Here is a 12,530-nt window from a genome sequence, read left to right as displayed (position 1 = left end):
TGGTGAGGAAATGCACAGCTGCAGGAAGCCAGGATCAGCCTGGATGCTGGCAAATGGTCAGATTGGCTGGAGAAAGAGGTGTACTGAGAGACAGAGACTGAGGTCTCTTTTAAGCAGGGAGGAAGGTGAGTAAAGGAAGGGAGGGGGAAGGGAGAGGAGTGAGTGGGCACCCACTAAACCCATGTTAGAGTCCACTAACTCACCTCCGAGCACACACCTTCCCATGTAAAGCTCACCGACAATAATGCGCCCAACGCCCCCTGGCTGTTCCGTGAGCAGGGGGACATACACACCAGGAGAGCCTCCTTCTCCGCGTTGTGCCGCTGCTGCTCCTCCTGCAGCTTCTCTTCGTACTGGCTGTACAGCTTCCGGGTCATCTCTCTCATCACCTCCGCGTTGGCTTGTTGGGAGGATTCCACCTGCAAAGAGACTCACTTCAGAGCCACAGCTGCAGCGGGTTCTGGCGAGTCTGCCCCTTACACTCTGTGTGTGTCAAGCATGAACGCACAGAGGAGTGGGCCCAGGGGCCAGGGCTCTGCAGGGGACAGAGGCAGCAGGAACTGATGGGGGAAGAGATAGAAGAAGGAGAAGGGGCGAGCTGGTGCATGGAACATTAAAAGGAGCCCTGTAAACTTATTTCCTTGATACTAATATTACCAGGAAACGGTGGTCCATGAGTGACTTTTTCACAAGGTAGAAACATACTTCTCTATCAACACTGCACCTCAAATCTAACTGTTTTAAAATTGAATTCTCTCTAAAATGTGCTCCACTGTCTTATTTTTTTCTTTATTTTTATTTGGCTGCATTGGGTCTTAGGGCACACAGGATCTTTGTTGCTTCACGTGGGATCTTTTACTGCGGCACTCGGACTCGAGTTGTGGCTCACAGGCTCAGTAATTGCAGCGGTCAGGCTTAGTTGCCACACAGCATGTGAGATCTTAGCTCCCCGACCAGGGATCAGACCCATGTCCCCTACATTGCAGGTGGATTCTTAACCACCAGGGAAGCTCCTGCACTGTCTTATTAACCCCTTTCTTCGTGCCTTTTCCTGTGTAATGTTCTTTTGCTCCTGAAATTTTATCATATTTTATTCTATCAGTTTTAACAATGCTTTTTCTGTAGGTAATATTGTTGTTGTTCAGTCGCTAAATGGTGTCTGACTCTTGCAGCTCCATGGGCTGCAGCACACCAGGCTTCCCTATCCTTCACTATACTAGGTAATATACCCACATTCTAACTGGCTTCAGAAAGACATGCTTTTTGAAAGTCTTGAGTACTCAAGAATCTAAGCGATTTGAGCAATAAATCATGAGGGTATTCTCCCCACAAGGCATTCTCCTCGAGAACAGCCTAAGGCTGTGCTGAACATAATCTGAAAAGCACAGTTTCAAATGAAAACAAATTCACTCTGTTGTGGGATGAAAATAAGACCACTACATTATCAGAATTGGGTCAGAGCAGGATAAACTATAAAATTAAAAAATAAAAAGGTTTTCCATATGAAGAAAGAGGCAATAAGAGAGGAAAGGGCAGACACAGATGTTCTATTTCTTACACTTGTTTCATAGAGCTGACTTTGAAACCAATAATTTACCTGATATAAAAATTAAATTTTAAATAATTATCTTGTTTAATTGTTTAAGCAATTAAATTGTTAAACAATTAACAATTTTAAACAATTACCAAGATCATTCACTGTGAAAAGTAGAGTCTTTTCAACAAATAGTGCTGAGACAATCAGATTTGTCATATACAAAAGAATGAAGTTGGGTCACTAAAACACCATATATAAAAATGAACTTAAAATGTATGAAAAACTTAAAATGTTAAAGCCAAAACTATGAAACTCTTAGAAAGAAAATTTGTGACCTTTGATTAAGCAATGGCTTCTCAGATATGACTCCAAAAGTACAACTGACAAAAAAAGAGATAAATAAATTTGACTTCATCGATATTCAATATTAAAAACTGCTGTGCTTCAAAGGTTAGCATCAAGAAATTGAAAAGACAACACAGAGAGCGGGGGGAAATTCTTTCAAATTATACATCTAATAATTTGTATCCAGAATACATAAAGAATTTTTACAACTCAACAATAAAATATAAATAACCTAATTTTAAAATGGGCAAAGGATCTGACAGATACTCCAGGAAAAATACACAAATGACCAACAAATGCATGAAACAATGCAAAACTACAATTAACTACCACTTCACACCCACGAGGATGGCTATAATCAGTAAGAGAGTAACCAGTAATGGCAAGGATGGGGAGAAACCGGAATGCTCCTACATGGTGGTAGGAATGTAAAATGGTGTATGCCTACCTCTACGTTACCTTTCATATTTGTTTGACATTCTCCCCCCACGAGCATACTAAAAAAAAAAATTAAGTCAGATGAGCAGGAAAAGCCTTTGAGGAGAAGGTGCCACATGGAATTGAAACCATCTTATTAGCTGCACTCACAATCAGTCCCTAGGGAAGACTTCAGCTCATGTGAGAAATCTGGACTCATCCTTCCCCTACTTCTGTGCTTTCCCAATTGTTGCATTTGGAAACGCTCCCATGTGGTTTGCAGAATCTAATCTGGGGGCTCCTGGGGGCTTGCACAGACCCAGCTTAGGAGATGAGAAAAAGTAAAGTGGGCAGGCAGGCGTACGTTGGTGGTGGCTGCTGCTTCCTTTCTGCCCAGGCCCTGCCCTTGCCTGTAAAGCTCAGGCCATTAATTTTATGCCTCTGAAAGTGTGTTTGTGTCTCTTCCCTCCAGCTTATTGCTAATTTGAGAGAGCTAAATTAGCTGGGTAGATAATCTCTATATAAGCAAGGTACACTACAACCTTAAGAGGTTACATGATGTTTATTCCAAAGACTGGACCAAAGTCTCCCCCGATGTCCTCTACATCTCCTTTCTCATCACCAGGCAAGTTTTGGTACCAAGAAGCCACATCACGGGAAATCCTGAACGGAGATTATCACGAACTGAGAGAGACCCAGTGTGTCCTGTGCTTCATCTCCACTTCGAGAACAAGCTCTGTCCTCATGTCCTGTTGATGCTGCATCCAGCTTACGTGAAATACTGTCACTTCTTAAATTGTTACTTTGGGGTAAAGCATTAGCCTCCAAAACACAATTGCAGGCTGAGTTAGAGGCTTGGTCTCCCTGACGCCACAGCCCTGGAACAGACGGGTACGGAGTACCAGAGAGTAGACAGCAGAGAGTAGACACTGAATACGTATTTGTGGGATGAATGACCACATAAAGATCCTGCCCTGAGGGAGAAACTCCTAACAGTCACTTCAGAATATTTCAGCAACAAACCCCTTTTTTGCGAAGTAACTCTTTCACAGAAATACAACACATGAAAGCATAAATAGAAGAACAGCCCTGTTTGAAGGGAAAGCTGAGAGAAGCTGACTAACTGTGTAGTTCCCTGGCTCCTTCCCCTCCCCAGGTGGCTGTGTTTGGCCAAGCGGGTGGTGATGGCAGGGCCCATGGGCAGCCATCGTGGAGACCACGCAGCGTGGGGTAGCAGCCTGTCCTCCCCATCAGCTGCCCCATGGGTAGCCCTTAGGGAGAGGACCATGTGGCCCAGGCTATTCCCCTAATTCTTAACAGCACTTCCTTTCACTCCCAAACATACTCTTGATTCGTGCAATAAATCATGGGGTACACAACCCACAAGGCACTCTCCTCTAGAACAGCCTAGACTGTGTTGAACATAATCGGAGAAGCACAGGTTCAAATGAAAACAAACTCGTTCAGGAAATAATTTGTTGAGTGACTCCTGGGAGCTGTTTGTGGCTCTGCTCCTGGCACTGGGGAGGAACTCTAACCTGAGCCAGGAGCAGACCCACAGATGAGCGAGTGCTCCACGCTCCACATCTGGAAGGAGCGCTGAGACCTCCAGGGCCCTAGAGGCTGAGCTGCAGAATAAGCCAGGCCTGGGGGCAGGAAGGACACCACCCAGAGTCCTCGGTCACCCATCCATTTTCTTCCAGGGGGGCCCCTCAGCTCTTCACTGTCAAACCAGACAAAAAGGCCTTGGGATCTAAAAGAGAAGCTCAACAGTGAAGCTTCTTTTTTAAATAATTAATTTTGGGATTGTGCTAGGTCTTCGTTGCTGCGTGCGGGTTTTCTCTAATTACAGTGAGCGGGAGCTACTCTTTGTTTTGGTGCTCAGGCTTCTCGCTGCAGTGGGTCCTCTTGTCGTGGAGCACGGGCTCTAGAGCGAGGACTCAGGAGTTGTGGTGCACAGGCTTAGTTGCCGCGTGGCATGTGGGATCTTGCCAGACCAGGGATCAAACCCGTGTCCCATGCATCTGGCAGGCAGATTTTTAACCACTGGACCACCGGGGAAGTCCCAAACACTGACGCTTCTCAAGCCCCAAACCTGCAGGCATCCCAAGGGCCCTCTCAGTATATAAGGGCAGTGCCATGATGAGGTCTTGGCAGCTGAGGCCACTGGGATCAAGGCAGAAGAGCCCAATGGGGTGTGTATGGGGTGCCCCCCCAATCTGCACGGACAACTCTGAACACAGAAACCTTCTCATTCCCTTCAAGTCAAATCCTGCAGGGTTGGCTATAGAAGGGTGACAAAACCCAACAGAGAAGAGAATGGAGAAAACAGCATGGGACAGTTGATGATGGAAGGAGAGAGAGAAGGAAGACGTGAGCAGGAAATCCATGCTCCTGTATTTACCTTCATTTTCAGCAGCTTGTTTTCAACCTGCGCTGCATCTAACTGCCTCTGCTTCTCCCGCAGCTTGTCCATGGAGGCTGTGTACGTCTGCTGCAGATTTCTGATCTGATCCTTGATGTTGCTATTCTCCAAAGTAACATCCACGAGGGTTTTCTGATGGGATGAAAATAAAAACCAGATCTAGCGGTGTGAGAAAACAGGCCAGACCACACCGGAAATCCCTTTGTCATTAACCATTGAGGGAGACATCAGCAACAGGAGCTGCAAGCCTGGGCCCCTGATATTAGAGCGCCTGAGGGCCCCCCGGTGGTCAGGAGGTCTGCAGCCCTGAAATGGGTGGGCCAGTCAGCTTCCCCATAATTCCCCATCGCTGCTGCCAACACCACATGTCACTGCCTAGGGTGGATGGAAATGGATCAAAACCTTTTCCAAGGAAAAATGTTAATGATACATAATTTCACATGTAAAGAAATTGGGTTTGAAAACAGTAAATACAGAAGAACCCCACTTTGAAAAAAAAATGCATAAGCATCTGTCCAAATGCCCAGGGGAAAAAAAAGACTAGGAGGTTGTAATTCTTACTGTTGTTTAGTCACTAAGTTGTGTCCAACTCTTGAAACCCCATGGAGTGTAGCCCACCAGGGTCCTCTGTCCATGGTATTCTTCAGGCAAGAATACTGGAGTGGGTGGCCATTTCCTTCTCCAGGGGATCTTCTCAACCCAGGGATTGAACCCATGTCTTCTGCATTGGCAGACAGATTCTTTACTGCTGACCCACCAGGGAGATAGGGGTAAGACTAGGAGAGTTACCCAAATTCAAATAACAGCTTTCACTAGGGACAGGAGTATGGATGGTATTAACTTTCTTCTCTGTTAAAATCTTCTACATTTTCCAAATTCCTAAGTCAGAAAACAAAATAGGTATTTTATAAAAAGGAGGTATTCCCCCTTTTTTCTTAAACAGGCTGTTTACTTCAATACTTTTAGATGAGCTGCCAGAATAGCAACAATATGGCTGAGGCTACTATGATGCTGCCTATGCTTCACATTCCTCCCTCAGGCAGAGGAGGGTGGTGATGAAGGGAGGATCAGGGAACAGAGTCTGTGACAAGTGCCTGACAAGTGCCTGATGCTTATTAATCCAGACCGCCCACTGAAGCAGGAATGCTTACATTAATATTGTTGCTATTTCATGCTTAACTCTCATTACAGAGGAATGACTTCCACAACTCCAGAATTCCTAGCAATAGACACAAGGCAACTTCTACCACCTCCTACCGCCTCCTGAAGTTACCTACAACTCTCTATTAGAAGAGTTGGAAATTCTTCTAATATAAGATGTTGGTGTTGGACTCACTTCCTAACACTGTGTCCTCTTTGCAGCTGGCCAGTGTCTGAAGCTCCTCCACTCCTGAGCCTCCACTTTGGATAATAAGCCTCATTCCTAAAGGTATTTAAGTCAGTAAAAAGGATTTTTAATGGTGGTATATAGGTATTAAATAAAATACAGAAGCCATTTGGAGGCTGGAATCACAGAATATTGGAGATGCAAGGAGCTTGAAAAGCCACTTGGCCAAGCATCCTCTCTCTAAGTCCCACTGGCTTTACAGAGACCAGTCCTGTGCTCAGAACCTGTATCAGGTGCCAAGAGACCAGGACTGGAGCTACACACTTCGTTCAAGTCATTTCTGTTGGTCTCAGTTTGTTTATCCATCAAACAAGGGGGTTGGAGATCATCTCAATTGTTCTTCCCAGCTTTGACATTCTATAAAGTCAAACTGAAGACCTGGTCTTGTTGTCATTAATAATGAAAATGGGGTAGACTAGACAATGGAAGAAGTAAGAAGTTAATATCTTCAGACTCATTTGAGTTTCCTGGCCATGAGACAGTATCTTTCTTTCCTCCACTCCGCCCTTTCCCCTGCCTCCTCCCACTTCTTCTTTTTATTTTTCTCAAACAACAGTTTTTAATCTTTTCATTATAAGGCTCCTCTGACTGCCCTGGCATAAGAGACTAGACCATGATGAGGAATCAGTCAGGGTCCCTGGGTTAGGGTGGACCCTGTTCTAACAGCTGACCTTTGAAGTGAATGCCTGGAGTGTCAGTGATGGGAACAAAAATGCTACCTGCCTGCCCGCCATTCCAGAAAACAATGAATGCCGCTGGCCATCAAGCCATCAGCCAGGGCAGCCCACCTGACAGTGTGCCCTGAGGGGAATTCAGGATGGGGAAAAAGCAGGACACTAAGCCTAGAGAGTTAAGATGCATACCGAAGAAATAATGTCCGTGAGCCCAGACTCTTACATCTTATCACACATAGAAAAGCATTAAAAACATTAACTTAAGATGTCTCTCTTTTGTGATTAACAGCAACCTTCTGATGTTTGACTACATTTTTTTTTCTTCAGCCAAAACTCCTGTATATCCTGGTCCTCCCTTACTTCTTTGGAATAGTTCCTCAGATCTCTCTGAGAGACTGAATCCTGGGCTATAGTCCTCAGGGGGGTCACTGAGTAAAACAGAACTCTCAGCTTTTAGGTTGTGTGTTGTTTTTGTTTTTCCAGTCAACAGGGGGTGGCAAATCAGAATTATGATGGGAAGAAAAAAAAGACAGATATCAACCAGATGTGAAATCAAGTAAGATGCAGCCTTTCCTGGTTGACCAGGGTGAGAACATGTCCAAGAGGGAAGGAAAGGGAGCCTGGGCAAGCCCCCTTGATGGCAGGAGGAAGAGAAAACAAAGGCTACTGAATAAACCAGACCCAAAGCTGGGCCTGGCCTGAGGCCAGGGGAAAACTGGCATGCTCTAAGGGGAGCCAGGAAAAGGGTGGGACTCAGAGCCCCACCAGAAATGGGCTTCCAGACAAATCCAAACACAAGGCCGGCCCAGGCCCACTATGGGACTATATCCTAGCTTCGTTGCTGGCACTACCGCCCAATCATCTGTCAGCAAAAAATACTGGATCCTAGGGGAAGTGGATCATCCCAACATAAAAATTTGTTTGCTTATCTAGCAAATTATTTATAGAGAACCAGAAAGGATATGAAATAGCTTGTGTGAACTATGAAGAGGAAGATAAAGAGATAAGAGCCAAATAAAGTTGGGAGGGGACAGAATCTATTATTTGCATGTTTGGAAATTAAAGCCCGAAGAAGCTGTTGAATATAATGTTGAATCTAATGCTTGGCTCTGAACATTTTCAAGTTAATCTGCATAGTACATGGGGGGGCTCGGTTGAAAGAGTAACAATAGGCAGCTTGTGAGGGATTAACTCCCAACAAATCAAAGTAATAACGAGAAGAATCCCCTTGATGTGGGTTGACCACACACATCTACACACGTGTAGGATCCTGACTCTTTTGGGCATCCCTGTCTGGCACTACTAGGTGTTCTTTGGAAGGCACATGATTTTTTCTTTTAATGCAAAATAATTTCTAAATTAGGAAAACATGCCTAATAGCCTTTGGGAGTTACTCATCATGAATGAATGAGGATTGCCTTGGGTTAAGTCCATCCTTCCTGTGACTGGTGAGACTTCTAACACTGCGGCATGAGGGAGCAGGTGATATGTTGCTTCAGGCACTGATGCTTAGGACCACTCAGGTGTCTAGTGGGACAAGTGACATCATTAGCGCTGAACTCAGGATCTAAAGCCCCATTTTAATAAGGGCAAAAACAACTGCAATTGCAAGGTTGGGAGTCTCAACTTGGAAGTGTTTCCATCAGCTTCCTTCCTTAACCGTCTCCCTGGCTCAGCCTTTGCTGTGGCCGAGTGTATTCTGAATAATGAGCCGAGAACATTCTGTGACACTTTAATACAAAGACAGAGGGCCCACCCTTGGCTAAGCTCACATGCACTGGAGCAGAGGACAACCTGGCCAATGGGGAGCAGATGAGTACCTGCAAGCTGATGGAGTCCGACGCCAATGCCGCGTTCATGGCATTAAAACTGTCCAGGGCTGACGACTGGGTTTGGATGTGATTCTCCAGATAGTCCTGCTTTGCCTGTGAAACCTGGACAGATTGAGGAGACAGTTACACACAACCAAACCATACATGCTCACAAAAATCTTCAGCTAGGTCACAACTTTCTCCTGAGGGCAGACACATTGCAGCCAATGATCCTTCAAGTACAGCTTTACATTACAAAGTCAACATCCACATGAACCAGAGAGCAGAAAGGCAAGACAACTTTTCCTCTGGATGATATTCACCCCTTCGCCAACAGGGCCTCACTTACTTCTCACAACACTCTGCAGCCCCCAGAACATGCCTTTTTATAGGGAGGAAAGGGAAAGAGAGAAGTTAAGGGATTTGAATGCAAATGTATAGCTACCTTTACGACTAGAATCTAGTTGGATACCACTTTGTACCATCTTGCTTTCGTCTACTCACCATAGAAGGAATATGCTCTGGACTCACCCAGTTCCTAGGAGTTGTTTTGTGGCTGCTGCTGTTGTGTTGTCTTTGTTGGATGTATACTTAATGTGTTTCAGAGAGTTTCATCAGAGCCCAGTCTTAAGCTAACCTTAAAGACGGGCTGGGTATATAGAAAGGCCAGGAGGCAATAGAACCAGAGGTAAGGTTCTAGGAGGCTCAAGGGTTGATCCTGTGAGGCCTGTGGGAGCCATAGGAAGCAGTCAGGCATGAGACAGCGAGAGGTGTGCCCTTGGGAGAGGAAAGAAATAGTAGGCCAGGGGCAGGAGGTGTGTTCCTGCTCAGGGCACATTCATACAGCCAATAAGTTAGCATCTTTTTTTTTAAGATTATTTTTGATGTGGATCATTTTAAAGTCTTTATTGAATTTGTTACAATATTGCTTTGTTTTATGTTTTGACCTTTGGCCCATAAGGCATGTGGTATCTTAGTTCCCCAACCAGGGATCGAACCAACATCTCCTGCACTGGAAGGTGAAGTCTTAACTACTGGACCACCAGGAAAGTCCCACGTTAGCATCTTAACCTGGCTACAGTCTGTGGTGTGACCCGGAGGAGGAGGAGACTGCGGGTAGAAACGGAGCTCCTGTGACAATCTAGATGAGAAAACGAGGGTGTGCAGGACATGGCCATGGAAAGCAAGGGGCAGAGACCTGCTTATGCATCTATTGCAATCCAATCCTTTGGCTTTAATTACAATCAGTGTCAGTGATGGCAGAGTGAATTTCCATTGGCAGGTGACAATTTCACAAATCTCTTCCTACATGTCAATGAGAATGACAAGCTGGATATGCCTGTATACTCCCACTCCACATAATCAAGGTAGTAGGTCTTACTTAAGCAGATAATTTCACAGTCCAGACATAAACTAGACTCTAATACAAGAAAGCTGAGCACCAAAGAATTGATGCTTTTGAACTGTGGTGTTGGAGAAGACTCTTGAGAGTCCCTTCGACTGCAAGGAGATCCAACCAGTCCATCCCAAAGGAGATCAGTCCTGGGTATTCATTGGAAGGACTGACGCTGAAACTGAAACTCCAATACTTTGGTCACCTCATGCGAAGAGTTGACTCATTGGAAAAGACCCTGATGCTGGGAGGGATTGGGAGTAGGAGGAGAAGGGGATGACAGAGGATGAGATGGTTGGATGGCATCACCGACTCGATGGACATGAGTTTGAGTAAACTCTGGGAGTTGGTGATGGACAGGGAGGCCTGGCGTGCTGCGATTCATGGGGTCGCAAAGAGTTGGACACGACTGAGCAACTAAACTGAACTGAACTGAATACATGACTGTTGCAACTGTGCTCCTTTACTGCAGATATTAACTTTTATGGGAAGTATGTCATACAGAACAGACTTTTCCTTCAAGGTTATTAACCACAAGTATTCTTTTAAATGTTTTTCCCATAAAGCATTAGCTAGGTTAAACCAGGGGAAGCTTATTTTTTCTTTAATTTTGAGTAGGCAACATATTCCTAGAGTTCAAACATTTTAAAGTAGAAAAGTCACTAAATATTTCTAAATATTAGACACTAAACGAAATATTGTTTCACTCCTGTCCCATCTGCTCAGTTACCACTGTGTCCACTCTGCACCTCAAGTAGGAACCACTGTTAATTACTTTCTTGATGATCCTCCCAGTAATTTTTTGTACACACACAAAACAATCTAGATATATTTATTTTCTCCTCTTAGTTTATATAAATGGTAGTATACTATACATGACATTTTCCTGTGTCTTGCTTTTTCACCACTTACTCTATATCTTTGAAATTTTTCTGTATATTTTTGAAGAACTTATTTTTATTTTTACACAACTCTGTGATTGTAGAGATGCAATATTTTTTTTTTATTTTCTCTTTCTTAATGGACTTGTAAGGTTTCCAATCTTTTTACTATTATAAACAATGTTTAACAACTAAGTCTATACATACATCATTTCACATACGTGAGAGTTTTTCTATAGAATAAATTCTTAGGAAGAGAACTGCTGAGTCAAAGGATGTAGGCATTTGTAATTTGGGTAGATATTCCAAACTGCTCTCCCTAAAAGTAATGCAAACCACATTCCAAGCAACAATCTGCCTGTTCCTCTATAGCACAGCTAATACAGCATCTTGTTCCACTTTTGCAGTTTTGCGAGTCTGCTAGATAAAAACAACATCACAGGACCATTTTAATCTGAGTTTCTCTTATTGAGAATGAGGAATTTAAGATCTCTTCATCTGTCCTTTACTATAAATTATCTGTCACAAATATTTTGCCTATTTTTATGAGGTGTGGCCTTTTTCTTTTTGATTCATGGGCGCTTTTTAAGTACCCAGGATATTAGCCTACTAGTCATTCAGTCGTGTCTGACTCCTTGCTACCCCATGAACTATAGCTCACGAGGCTCCTCAGTCCATGAGATTCCTCAGGCAAGAGCAATGGAGTGGGCTGCCATTTCCTTCTCCAAGCCTACTACCTATAGTACAAAGGCAAAAATTTTTCCCAGGTTGTCATTTGACTTTGGTATTTTTGCCAGCACTAGTCTTCATTTTAATGTAGTCAAAATTATCAACTCTTCCTTTAGTGATTTTGGAATTGCATCTCTTCATAAGACAATACCTTCCCCTCTCCAAGAGTGTAAAACAATTCACATGTATTTTCTTCTGGCACTAAATTTAACAAAATCTACCCAGAATTTGTCCAGATATAAGTCTGTCCCAACAGCATATACTGACCGGTCTATTTTCCTCCCTTCATTTCATGTGCCACATTTATCATAGATTGGGTTACATTTTGGGCTCTTTTTCATTAATGTCTGTTTATTTATGTGCAAATACTATGCTATTTTCATCTTTGAGGCTTTCTCAATTTCTTGTAATATTAAAAGGGCTAGTCTCCTTCATTGCCTTTTTCTCCCCCTAGAATTTTAACTCTTCATATTTATTTTCTGTACACCATGGAACCACCTAGTTCAGTTGTAAAAGAACAACATAAAATAAAAATCCTTTACTACTTTTACTGGGTTATATTAAATTTACATATCAACATGAACGGTATTAATGTCTTATGATGTTGAATCTTCCTTTCCAAGTACATGATATATATGTCTTTCTACTTATTAAAATTTATTTCCACATATCTGGCAGTTTTTTGTTGCTTTTATTTCCTCTAACTAGTTTTTTGCATAATGCAATCTATTTGTCTATGTCCATTAATATTTTACCCTGATACCTTACAGAATTCTTCTGTTTATAGCAGTTTTTTCATTGGTTCGCTTGAGTTTTCTGGGTATGTAGTCATACAGTTTGTGAACTGTGATAGTTTTTCATCTACCTGTCCAATTTTTATACCTTTAAATCTATTTCTCTTGCTAAATTCCATGGCTAGTCTCTCCAGTAC

The 12,530-nt window shown here is 43.4% G+C and overlaps 1 protein-coding gene across 2 annotated transcripts in view; it reads right to left on the bottom strand.

The window, feature by feature from the left end:
• The window catches only part of LOC122704849 (myocardial zonula adherens protein), a 117,818-nt gene that overhangs the window by 72,320 nt on the left and 32,968 nt on the right, over window positions 1-12,530 (bottom strand). For both annotated transcript variants that reach the window (XM_043919917.1, XM_043919916.1), the window contains exons 5-7: window positions 8,606-8,719; window positions 4,704-4,856; window positions 294-419 (exon numbers count right to left, since the gene is read on the bottom strand). In XM_043919917.1, the coding sequence (XP_043775852.1) occupies window positions 294-419; window positions 4,704-4,856; window positions 8,606-8,719 (393 nt within the window). The remainder of the gene's footprint in view (window positions 1-293; window positions 420-4,703; window positions 4,857-8,605; window positions 8,720-12,530) is intronic.

The sequence above is a fragment of the Cervus elaphus genome, chromosome 12 (genome assembly GCF_910594005.1).
Source record: "Cervus elaphus chromosome 12, mCerEla1.1, whole genome shotgun sequence".
Lineage (NCBI taxonomy): Eukaryota > Metazoa > Chordata > Mammalia > Artiodactyla > Cervidae > Cervus > Cervus elaphus.
Note: the sequence above shows the minus strand (reverse complement) of the source record. Positions and strands in the feature narration are given on the sequence as shown.